Source organism: Gracilinanus agilis, chromosome 1 (genome assembly GCF_016433145.1).
Source record: "Gracilinanus agilis isolate LMUSP501 chromosome 1, AgileGrace, whole genome shotgun sequence".
NCBI lineage: Eukaryota > Metazoa > Chordata > Mammalia > Didelphimorphia > Didelphidae > Gracilinanus > Gracilinanus agilis.
The window spans coordinates 370,357,112-370,370,190 of record NC_058130.1 but is presented as its reverse complement, the minus strand read 5'-3'; the positions used below and the strand labels follow the sequence as shown (position 1 = coordinate 370,370,190).

Sequence of the window (13,079 nt, the reverse complement as noted above, 5' to 3'; positions counted from 1 at the left end):
TATTTATCATAAGATAAGATAAGATAAAGCAGACCAGGAAAAAACTGGTAGGAGCTGAAAATTCCAAACCTGGAATTGTGGGCAGTTGCTTATCCAAAGTGACTGATAAGGCTGACAAGTTTGCCTTTGGGAGTGAGTTGTGGAGTTGGAGGTTTTGGCAAATGACCAGCAAAGCCTGTGGATTTATACTGGGATCCTGGATAGTGGAGCTAACCTTGGATTTACTGAGAGAACTCCAAGCAAGACCAAGGAGTTATTAAGTTGAGTTAGGGGTTTTTCTGGGCTGGTGGACAACCACAGAAAACCCTATTCTCCCAAGCTTCTAGTGGATTTACTTTGGTGATCACCTGGAGTTTCTGAGACCTGATCCATCTTGAACTAAACCGTGGACTGCTCCATGAGATTCCCATTAACCCTTGCCTTGATAGCCCTGCCTAAACTGACTGCTTATAGATAGTGTTAGAGAAGCCATTTTCCCTATCCAACATTCCCTGGCAGTTACCCATAGACTGAAGTGACAATTGATCCTCTTACCTCCCTTTCCTGCTCTAGTTAACTATTAAAATCTTATTACATAAGCTTTCTTGACTTCTCGTTCCCAGACTACAAGAACCCACTGTTAAAACTGTTTCCCTGGCTATGCTTGGTTTCTGTTATTTGTTATTTCCCCAGCTAAGTGTGATAGTTTGTTACCTTTCCCAAATCAGCTGAGAGGTTAGTTTACCAGCCGTAATTAGAAATATTAGAAGGTATTTCCCCTTCTAATCCCGTACCTATTCCCTTATTCCCCAGATACTCATTTCATAATGAACCAATCAGAAAGAGGGCTTGGAATGGTTATAGAAAGGCTGAACTAAGCATGATTTATGAATATAATGGTATATTATAGTATAATAAGAAATGAAGAGAATCACACCTGGAAGACTTTTATGAACTGATGCAGAATTAGAAAGCAGAACCAGAAAAACAATTCACATTAACAAAAATAGCATAAAGACAAAAAACTCCTAAATACTTAGAAATATTACCAATGCAACAAACAGCCACAATTCCAGAGTACCAATGATGAAGCATGCTATGTTTCTCCTGCCAGTGAAATTTTAGACTTAAGATACAGAATAAGACAGAGAGACATTTTTGGACATGATCAATATAGGTATTTGTTTTGTTTGAGAATGTGAAAAGGGTTTTGTTTTACTTTTTTAATTTAGTGAGAATTTGAGGGATATAAATAAGCAGAACACCTACTGGAGCTGGGGACTACTAGCTGGGCTACCTTACTTCCCTTCCTCTGGCTTTCCCTTCCCTTCCCTTCCTTCTCCTATCCTACCTTCCTCCCTTCTTTCATCTCACAATTGATTCTATTTATCTTCTGAAATGGATAGGTGTTGCCTTAAAAAAAAATTAATTGAAGGCCAAATCCACATCCAAATCCACATTCATCTCTTAAATCCAAATTTTTAAATTAATTTTAGTTATTTTGTAGGTTTTGTTTCCTTCTTATTTGTATATAATCAACATTATAGAGAATTTTTTAAAAAGTCCTCTTTGAAGTGAAAGAAATCCTATAGGCACAGCACCATCATAATCTTTTCCTAATATATCACAAATATTTAAGTTGATAATGCATAAGATTCAGAATTTTATACTCCATAAAATAGTCATTATCATTAATGATTTTAAGAATACAATGATTAGTTATTTTAATTGAATGTTAACTTGAAAAAATGCAATTTATACTTTAGAGAGAAGTGAACTCCTCGCTTTAAGGGCTTCTGTCACATTCCTTCTAGGAAATTCTGGGTAAATTTCTTAAACTCTTTGTCCTAGGCAACTCTTTAACTAAAAGTCAAATATTTGATTTGGTAGAGAGTGCTTTACTAGATGTTTCCTATATTAATGAAATCACAATTATTTTTAATAATCCTATGTGTGCATGTATACATAAAAAGAGGAAGAGGCATTCAGACCCCACTAGAATATCACCAGTTATTTTAAAAAAATTTTAAGCATATGTAAAATTTTCATTGAGGTATCAATCATCTGTAAATCCGCCCCCACTCCAATTATGATATTTAGAATATTATCATGTGACCATGGGGGCAAGTCAATGGTTTTGAGATTCTTCATCTGCAAAATGAATGGACAAGATTATACTGTATACCTGTCATAGGAGCCCATAATTATTGAGATAAGACTCCCCTTGGTAGTTTTATAAATAATTAGAAAATAATCAATTTACAATAACTTTCAGTTGGCAAATTCAAATTTCCACTGAAAGAAATCAAAGTGGAATGAATTGTAGTGGTGACTGAATTAAAACAATCCTATTTCACTTTGGATTGACTGATTTTAGAACCTGACTAAGAATTTCAGAGATTTAAACAAGAAATGTGAATCCAAAGCCTTTGAGAAAATATCCATTTTATGATAAGTTTATAGGGGGAGGTGAAAATACAGGTTTATGATTTCAGAATAACATGACCAGTCAGGCCGAAAGGAATACTTATTAATAGTTGAATAACAATTTGTAGAGGGGGAGGCAGTGGATGAAGAGGAATGATTTCTAGTGAACCAATCCCAGGATCTGTACATATCTTGTTAGTATTTTGTCAGTGATTTGGATAGAAACATAGATGTTCTATGAAGCAAATATACCAGTTACATAAAGCTAAGTGTAATAGCCAACAGGTTAGGTTATAAGCATGATCCCAAAAGATCTTGACATGGTAGAATATTGATCCAAAACTACTAAGATGTGATTTAATAAAGATAAATATTAAGCCTTACATAGTTTCCTAAAAAGTATAAGGAAGAAGGAAGAGATGGATGGACATTATTTCAATTTTTAAAAAATGATATGGACCCATAAAAGCATAACTACTAAAGATCTGAGGAATCATTCACTTTGAGCTTTCCCCTAAATCTCAGAGCTTTAGTGGAAAATAAACTCAATATGATGAGCAATGTAAAGGGTCCAACCAAAAAGCTACTATGATCTTAGGAAAAACCTGAAGAGCACATAGGTGAACAGGATCTGGAAAGGATCCACAATCACATAAATATAGAATTGATGGTAAGAACTGAGAATATAGAGTATAAAAAAGACTGAAAAGGATATAATTGTCTTTCTTCAAATATTGGAAAGATTCTCATGTGAAAGAGGGATTATACTTTTCTTACTTGATCCCAAAGGACATAACTAGAAGATATGGACAGAATTTACAAAGATGCAAATTTAGTCTTGATGTCAAGAAAAAATTCAGTCATTAAAACAAACTAATACCTGACCAGATTGCCTTTGGGGTAGGAATGCTCCCCTCACTATAAGTTTTTAAATAAAAGCCAAATGGACTCTCAACAAGTATGTTGTAGAGAGGATTCCTGTTTGGGCATGTGTTTAGAGGTCATCATCATTATCATGATAGCTAACATTTATGTAGTGCCAAGCAATATGTCAAATGTTTTACAATTATAATCTCATTTGTTCCTTTAAATTTTGAAATTCTTTTAAAATGTTATATACATATATATGAAGAGAGAGACAAAGACAGATTTTCTTTTTATATCATCCTCATTTTTAAATATACACCTTGTTTCTTTGCTACCATGAAGGATTCTTATTGGTTCAGATCAATTACTTTTGAAAACTCTTAAACGTTTAAATTTAACTGAATCTTGTCTTTTACCTTTTAATTTCCAATCACCTTTTTTAATCCTTATTCATCTTAAGTTTTCTATAATATTTGACACTTTTCTCCTTAATATACTATTTTCTCTAGGTTCTTATGATACAGTTCTCTTTGTTCTCTTCCTGTTTTTCTGACTGCTCCTCCTCATTCCCTAAAGCTCTTTATCCAGGTTGCATTAGATAATTGGGAGTGTCTCCCAAAGCTCTACCCTAGATCCTTTTTTTTTTCCTGTATACTACTTCTCCTGGTGGTTATCAACTCACATGGAGTCAATGATCAATGTATGCAGATAATTCTCTGATCTTCTTTTTTCCTTTTTTTTTTTAAAACCCTTACCTTCCTTCTTAGAATAAATACGATATATTGGTCCCAAAGAAGAATAGCAGTAAGGGCTAGGCAATTGGGGTTAAGTGTCTTGCCCTCGGTCACACAGCTAGGAAGTGTATGAGGCCATGTTTGAACCCAGGACCTTCCACTTCTAGACCTGGTGCTCAATCCACTGAGCCACCTAACTGTCCCTCTCTCATCTCTTTATCCATTATTAACCTCTTCTCTAACATCTGGTCTTGCTTCTCCAACTTTCTATTGGACATCTTGGATTAGAAGTCTCAAAGACAACTTAAACTTAGTATGTCCCAAACTAAACTTTTTATTTCTTATTTTAAAATTTCTCGGCTCACTCACTTGTTTCTTCTGTCAAGGAACCACTATTCTTCGATTTACCCAGTTTCACATTGTCATCCTCTACTACTCACCCTCACTCCTTATCCAATCAGATGCCAAATCTTACCATTTTCCCCTTCATAGTATATCTTCTATATACCCCATTCCCTCTTTGTACTCTGCCGTACAGTGGTATAGGCCATCATCAACTCATGACTAGACTGCTACAATAGCCTGCAAGTTGTTATTCCTGCTTCAAGGCTCTCTCCCACTCCAGTATGTCCTCCACTAAACTGTCTATTTTACCTTCTTAAAGCATGTCTGACCATGTTTCCCTTCCCTCCTCAACCAAATTCATAAAAACCAATGCCTTCTTATTTCTTCTAGGATCAAATATTAAATCCACTATGTATCTTTTAAAGCTCTTCACAACCTGGCATAAGTTTAAGGGTTCCTGGGTTCAAGAGTTTTAGGCAGTGGATGCCCAGAAGGAGATTTATTGAGTTTTTCTGCTTCTTAGAGAAAGAAGACAGGCCAAATGGTTCTTATGTGGCATCCTACTTGAAGTGTAAAGCCACCAGGGATTTTGCCTGAGGCAAAAGTTGGAGGCAGGAGACCCTATAATCTGAGTGCCTTGTAGACTAGAGTAGAGCAGTATGTTCCAGAGACTGCAAGACCAAGGTCAGCAAAAACAGTGAAACAACATCAACATCCAAAGTCTAAGTTACCCCTCCTTCCCAAGCATTGACCACACAGATTCCCCATATGTGTTCCTGTCTACTTGTGGCCAGATGAGACAATAAGCCTTTAAGTGCTAAAACATGCTAGAAACTGTGCTAAGAGTTGAGGGTACAAATGCAAGCAAAGAGACAGCCCCTGCCATAAAGGAATTTACAATCTAATGGAGGAAGACAACACACAAAAGAGAACTAGCTGGAAAGAATGGGTTGGGCAGACACGGTGTTGAAAATCAGAAGCACAAGTAGGGAAACCAAGAATGAGCTCACCATGAAATGAAAGTTGCTGAAGGAACTTGTCAATGGGAGAAGAGACAGGTACAACAGAGGCACAATAGGTGAATACTACAAGGTAAAAGACTGTACATAGTGATGGATGTTTCAGGGTAAGACTTCATGAGGCATAATATAAAATTCTGAAAATCAGAAGCATAAACTTACAACCTCTTTGAGTGTCTACTCTCAGCACTGAGAGTATCTATAAGAAAATGTACTCTAGTTTTATGGGAAAAATACTATGCTGCTATTTTTCTTACAAACTATGTCTTTTAGCTGACTGAAAGATATGAGGCAGCAAGGTTGAACAATACCAGCTATAGAGGTAGGAAAACCTGAGTTCAATTCCAGCCTTGGGTTACTAGCTATAGAAATCTGAGCAATTCACTTAATGTGACTATGCTTCAGTTTCCTTATGTGAAAAGTGAAAATGATAGTAGCACCTATCTCCCAAGTTCACTGTGAAAAGAAAATGGGATATTTATAAGGTGTATTGCAAACCTTAATATGCTGCTTATTTCTTCTAGGATCAAATATTAAATCCACTATGTATCTTTTAAAGCTCTTCACAACCTGGTACAAGTTTAAGGGTTCCTGAGTTCACTGATTATTAAACAAATCAGTGAAGGCTTGAAAGCTATAATTTCAGAAGTATGGATCCATCAAGCACCACAAACCTGAAGTATCCATTTCCTGGGAGAAATGACCAGAAAAAACGAATTGGGGGCAGGATGCCCCAATATTGCTACATGTGTAAGTATTAAGATATGCATTGTGTATATATGTATAATGTGTGTGTTATAAAAACACATAAATACGATATGTATAGAAGCATCTGTTTATAACATATGCCTAGAATACATGGGAATAATAACAAAGGAAACATACTAGAAAGACTTTTCAAACAGACATCCATTTAGTTTTAACAATGCAAGAAAATCTGGAGGGCTTTCTGTGACTGAAAGTACATTTGCAAAATGGGAACTTTTCAAAGACGTTTAGTAAATATTGAGAAAATCTGGTTGCCTTATAACTATTCAAGTGAAGTTTTAAGCCTTATTTCCTGTTAAGAGAAGGTTCTTGGCTCACTGTTTTCCTCCATTTACTCTTGTAATAGACATTAAAACATTTACTCTGTTATTTCTCCATTTTGAAAATTGATTTCAGATGCAAGTGTTTTGTCATCTTGGGGACAGATGACAAAGTGGTAAATGTCTACTTATGTTTTAACAATGTATTTCTACTCTTATTTTCAACAGTCGAATAGTAATTGTTAGTGAATGGCAATGAATAATAGCCCGATTCTTGCACAATCATTGTTCCACAACAAAAAGAATGGAATAGAGTAGTATTTCAAATCCTCCTGTATCATCAGTTAAAGGGATGCTACTGCTTTTGTTAGACACATTGCCTTAGCCATGATTTAGGCTTGCCACTGCTGTTTTCAAATGATTTTACTAACACAAAGATATTCTAAACTGATACAAAAATCACCCAGCTAACACACTACAGTGTTTAAACTGGGCGGTCTATGTTGTTGAGTTTGGGTGCTGCCAACTCCTGCTTTTTCCCACAGAAGCCCTACCTTTTTTAACTACAACTTCTTTTTTCAGAACAGGTGAATGAAGGGTACTGAATCTCAACAGCACACCCACTTTCATTTGACCAGAATCTAAATAGCCTACAATCACTTTTTTCTTGACTCTCGTCTCATCATCACATCATCACATCATACCTTTTCTTTCATCTTTATTGTTCTAACAGAATTCTGACAGAAAACTATGTGGATACTGTCTATTGGTTCTTGGTGTTGGTGATCATATTCCCCTTACAAACACAAAAGGACTGAGCCACAGGAATCAGTGTCAGAAGAGCCTAGTAGCTTGTACTAGAAGTGGGGTTAAACTAAGTGGCATGGATTGTATCCCATGCACAGATTCATCCATCTATTCATTGTCATCTGACAAATGTTGATTGAATCAATACATGCCTATTGTGGATTTTAAAATTAATGTTCAATAACTAAATGTTCTATTTTATAATGTTTTATTAATAATAAAGTAACATAAAAAATAGAGGGAAAAGGTGATAAACTCACACAACCCGCTTCCAGGAGTAAAAGAGCAAGAGGGAAGAGTTACAGCCAACTATAAAACAATAACATGACCATGCAAATGTGGAGGTGCAGGAGACATTAAAGAAAATTTTAGGAAAACTAAGGACTTATGGGGATGAAGTCCAAGGTTTGAAATTTCCATTTATACAATATGCCATATTATAGAAGACACTGATCTTAGTACAGTCAAATCAAGGTATGGACCAGTTTAAAAAATACTAATAATAATAGGAGTTGGCTAGGTGGCTCAAGAAACTGAGAACCAAGCCTAAGGTGGGAAGTCCTGGGTTCAGATCAGACACTTCCTAGCAAACTCCCATTGCCTAGCCCTTACCACTCTTCTGCCTTGGAACTTCTAAAACAGAAGTAAGGGTTTTAAAAATAGTAACAGTAATAAAGAGAGAGGAGAGATATAATTCATAATCCTCAACACAAACTTATTTAAAATACAAGTGGTAATTTTCTTTGCTAGTTGCTTTGTTCCCTGCTCCTCGTTCCCCTATTCCAGACATGATACATTTACGTGCCTCTACTTGCAGACTCTTCTCACACCACTGTGAGACAGTTCTAGCAGGGGAGAGGAAGTACAAAAGGCATCTTTGCTTCACAAAGCCCTTTGTTCATTCACTTTCAAGCTCTATTTCATCAACTGCTCTAACATTCCTGTAATTTAGACCCTTTACCTATCTCCTAATCTTTTGTTGCCTAGATTATTCCAAGTGGTTTCTTGATCCTTGAACACTGTTACCGTAACTACCTGGCTGCCAGAACTCTAGCTTGCTTAGATCTATAATGGCCATCTGTCTCTCACCGATTTGGCAGACAATGTTGGACTTGACCCTTGCTTGCTTAGATACAGACTACCATAGGTACCCCAGGGCTGCCTAATTTATCAGACCTGTCAGATTGGTTGAATTCTGGACCTGGCATGTCCTATCCAGTTGACACTTTAGTCTTCATTTGATGCATTAGTTATATCAATAGGTAAGTGTGGAAAGAGATAGTATTAATTTTGGTGATCAGAAATTATGGAAATTGATATATTTGTCTGAAACTCTCAAAAATGTTTTGGCCTAAAGGACCAACTGCCAAATGGCCAGAAAGGGAAAAGGGAGTGGGGGGGAGATAAAGTAAAAGTGAAACAACTCTAAAGTGAGGGACTATTACACAATCAACAATGGTCAAGCAATAAATATTTATCAAGAATGTTATGTGTCAGGTACAGTGTTAAGCACTGGGAAAGGAATTCTCAGTCTAATGGGGAGGGAAAAAAAGCATTCAAACAATTATGTGCCTACAGTTATGGGCAAAGAAGTTATATACAGGTAAACTGGAGATAATCAACAGAAGGAAGGCCCTAGGATTAAGCTGGCTCAGGAAAGGATTTTTTTTGAGGTGGAATTTTAACTGAGACTTGAAAGAAATTACAGAAGCCAGGAAGCAGGGATGAGGAGGAAGTGTTCTAGATGTCAGGTACAACTAGTGAAAATGCCAGAAACCAGAGATAGAGTGCCTTGCGAATAACAACAAGAAAGCTAGTGTCATTGAAATGCAAAGTCTGGAGTATCTATTAAATGTAAAAATACTGGAAAGATGGAGACAGCAGGTTATAAAAGAGCTTCCCATTTTTGGATTTTTAGAATTCCTCGTGAAAGTGATAAGTAGACAATAAAGTTTATCAAATGGGTAGAAAAGAAAAGAAATGGTTGGACCAAATACCAAGACAGGAAATTTAGAATAAGAAGCTCTTATGTAGCAGTATTGCACATATGCCATCAAAAATCCAGAGTAAAAATGCCAGTGATATTAGAAAGTCTCTGATGCCTATTAAATACATTCAAACAAAAGTAAAATAAAAGAGTTTGAAAATGTGCCTTAACCATAGTCTCAGCAAATACAATTGCTAAAACTGCTTAAACCAACTAGAAGTAACTTCAAAGCAAAATAAAATTTTTATCATGCTATTCTATTGTATCAAATAATAAAAATGGCTATTTTTAATGTGCTAAAACCTCTTAAAACATAATTATTCTTACTGTTCAAGAACTAAAAATTGCTATTGTAAAAATTATTCCTGAACAATTGAGTCAATAAGCTTTTATTAAACACTTATAATAAGATGGTAGACATAGTGGGAGGAAGAGAGGGAGAAAGTGAGGGAGGATTCTGAAGGTTAAAAGTCTTTCAAAGTTCCAAAGTTTACTCTTCATATGGTACAATGCATGGACTTGAATAAGAACAATTTGACTCTAAAATCCTGCCACAGACACTTACTAATGGTGTAACTCCTATTCAAGTCAATTAATTTATCTGTGCCTTAGTTTTCTTATCTGTAAAATGGGAGCAATAATAGAAACTACTTTATCATGAGAGCCAAATGATTTAATATAGCGTCCCAAAAGTCTAAGGGCAATTTTAACCTAGCTTTCATAGTTTAAATTCATATTTTATAATAATATAATAATTAAATATTTAGTTAAATAGTTTAAAACTACTACAAGATTTTGGGGACACCCTATATATAAAGTTTTTCACAAAATTAAAGCATTATATAAATTCTAATTATTATTATGGTTTTTTTGCCAGTCTATTCACTGAATGCTTTGATGGATTCACAAAATCCATGTGGCCATCAGTCCACATTAGTCCAAGTGTCCACGCACTTGGACAAAATATAACCATTTTGCCAGGGTAAAAATATGGCTTATAATTTTAGTCATTTCCTCTAGAAAAATATGGGGCCAGTAATTGTGGCAAGAGTTAATTCCCTTATAAAAGTGAAGGTCTTCATGGAAGGAGACAAGACACTAAGAATTTTAGTTGAAAGTAACTAAATTTCTTTTCCTCTCCACTTAAAATTATGAATAATTATAAAAATTCATCTATAAATAAACTTGAGAACTTTTATCAGAAAAAAACAGTACAATGTCACAATGGATACTAAGGATGCTGAAAAATATAAATTCAGCAAGATTAGAAAATAATCTAAATGTGTATTTCATTTGACCAATTCGAAGTGCATTAAATACCATACATATTTACCCATTACAAGGAGGCTAGCCTCCATAGAGATTGGTTCTGGGTAAAATTCAGTTGAACTTGTTGCATTTTCCTTGTCCATACTTATAGTTTCTTCAGTGGGAATTTCAGTAGTGAAATCTGCATCTATTAGAAAAAAGAAAATGTAATTTTGTTAATTTCCATACATATACCAGCATATACCAGATAATTCTTTGAAAAACTGATTTGTAACACAATATTATATACATATTATTTAATATGCTATGAAGATGCAGACAGAATGATTAAAAATAGATCTTTTTTCTGGGTAGGTTTTTGGTCTAATTCATGCTTAAAAACTAGTATTTTAAATGAATAATTTTCCTTTAAAAATAGTATGCAGCTCATCTTAAATTAGACCCATATATACTTTTTCCCAGGACTCAAAGAAATTATTTCTTTTATTTTAACTAAGGCTTTAGTGGTAAATGTTTAACAACTGGATCTTTTTTTTTTAATTCAATATACTTTTTAGTTTGATCTTTATTATTAACATATTCTCCATCACTTTCTGAAGTCTAGACAACCAACAAAAAAGTATACCAAGCTGATATTTGTAGCATTTGCCTATTTCCCAGGTGCAAATTCTCAAACTGAAAATTTAACAGTTGGCTTGGACTTGCCATATGGTACTCTGAGAGGCAAAGGAACTAGGATTATAACCAATAATCACCTACAAAACTAAGTGGAATTCTTTAGAGAGGAAAAAGAATACTTAATAGAATAATTTTAACAAAATAGAGGACTTCTAAACATTCCTGATGAAAAGACCAGTTGAATAGAAAATTTGGCATTCAAATCCAAGATTGAAAAGAAGCATAAAAAGGTAAATATGAAAGAGTAATTATAAGAGACTAAACAAGGTTAAACTATTTACATTCCTATGTAGGAAGGTACACGTAATTCCTAAGAATTTTAACATTAGAACAGTTAAAAGGAATTTATGAATAGAGTATGGATGTGAGTCAATTAGGTTGGAATGATCTCAAAAAAAATGAATACGGAAGAAAGAAGGATGAACCAGAAGAAGGGGGAAGGAAGAGGTAGAATGGAGAATTTTTTTTCTGACAAAAAAGATAAGCAAGGAAGAGTTTTTACAATGCAGGTGTGGCAGGTAATGCTTAAACCTCATTCTCAGCAGAAATGGTTCAAAGAAGGAAGAATATGTGTCTGTATATATGTGCATATATATGCAATCATTTATGTGTAGAAATGTAACTTGCCCAATTAAAAAATAGGAGGCGGTGATAAAAGAAATGGGGGAGTAGGGAAAGGGGGGCAATAAAGGGGAAAACAGAGAGGAGTGGTTTAAACCAAACCATACTTCTGTTTAGGGATGAGAGTATAATGTATGGGATGTGCTTATCCATAAAAGGCAAGCAGACAGCAAAATGTTTTAGGAGACAGAATCTAACACACATTGTTTATAAGAGACACACTTAAAACAGAAAGATCAGTTTAAAAAAAAGAGCTGGAGTAGAATCTAATATGCTTCAGCTGAAGTAAAAAAAAAAAAAAAAAGGCAAGGGTAGCAATCACGACATCAGACAAAGCAAAAGCAAAAACAGACCTAATTAAAAGAGATAATCAGGGAAATTACATTTTGCTGAAAGATACCCTTAACAATGAATTTATATCAAAAGAATTTTACAATATTTCTCTGATAAAAACCTCATTTTTTAAAACATACCAAATATGGAACTGAATCAAATTTTAAAAATAAGAGCCATTCCCCAACTGCTAAATGGTCAAAGGATGAGGAGCAGTTTTCAAAAGCAATCAAAGCTATCTATAGTCATATAAAACATGCTCCAAATCACTATTGATTTTAGAAATGCAAATTAAAATACCACTTCACACCTGTCTGAAATGAGAAGTGTTGGAGGGGATAAGGAAAAATAGATACATTAAAGAACTGTTTATAGAGTTATGAAATGGTCCTATTCATCCTGCAAAACAATTTGGAATGATGCTCAAAGGGCTCTAAAACTGTGCATACCCCTTGTCCAAGGAATAACACTGCTAGGTATTTATCCCAAAGAGATCAATAAAAAAGGACCTATATGTATTGGGGTGGCAAAGAATTGGAAATTGAGAGGATGCTCATCAATTGGGGAATGATGGACTAAGTTATAGAATATAATTGTGATATAATATCATTATGCTGTGGGAAATGACAAAGCAGGGTGATTTTGGAAGGACATGGAAAGACTTATGTAAACTAATGAAGAGAATGGTGAGAAGAATCAAAAGATCAATGTGTACAGTAACAGAATTGTTGTAATGATGATCCACTGTAAGAGACTTGGCTTAATACAATGATAATGATCCAAGATAATTCCAAAGGATTCATGATGAAAAAACACCACCTACCTCCTGAAAGATAACTGATGAACTGAGTACAAATTGAAATATAATTTTCTAGCTTTGTTTTTCTTCCTTTTTTTGAAATATGGTTAATATGGAAATGTGTTTTTCATGATTCGCATGCATAATTAATAACATTTTCTTTGCTTTCTCAGTGGATGGGGAAGG

General features: G+C 34.6%; 1 protein-coding gene across 1 annotated transcript in view; it reads right to left on the bottom strand.

The window, feature by feature from the left end:
* Positions 1-13,079, bottom strand: part of EMB (embigin) — a 43,019-nt gene that overhangs the window by 17,936 nt on the left and 12,004 nt on the right. The window contains exons 2-3 of the mRNA XM_044657750.1: positions 10,519-10,649; positions 8,408-8,417 (exon numbers count right to left, since the gene is read on the bottom strand). Of these exons, the coding sequence (XP_044513685.1) occupies positions 8,408-8,417; positions 10,519-10,649 (141 nt within the window). The remainder of the gene's footprint in view (positions 1-8,407; positions 8,418-10,518; positions 10,650-13,079) is intronic.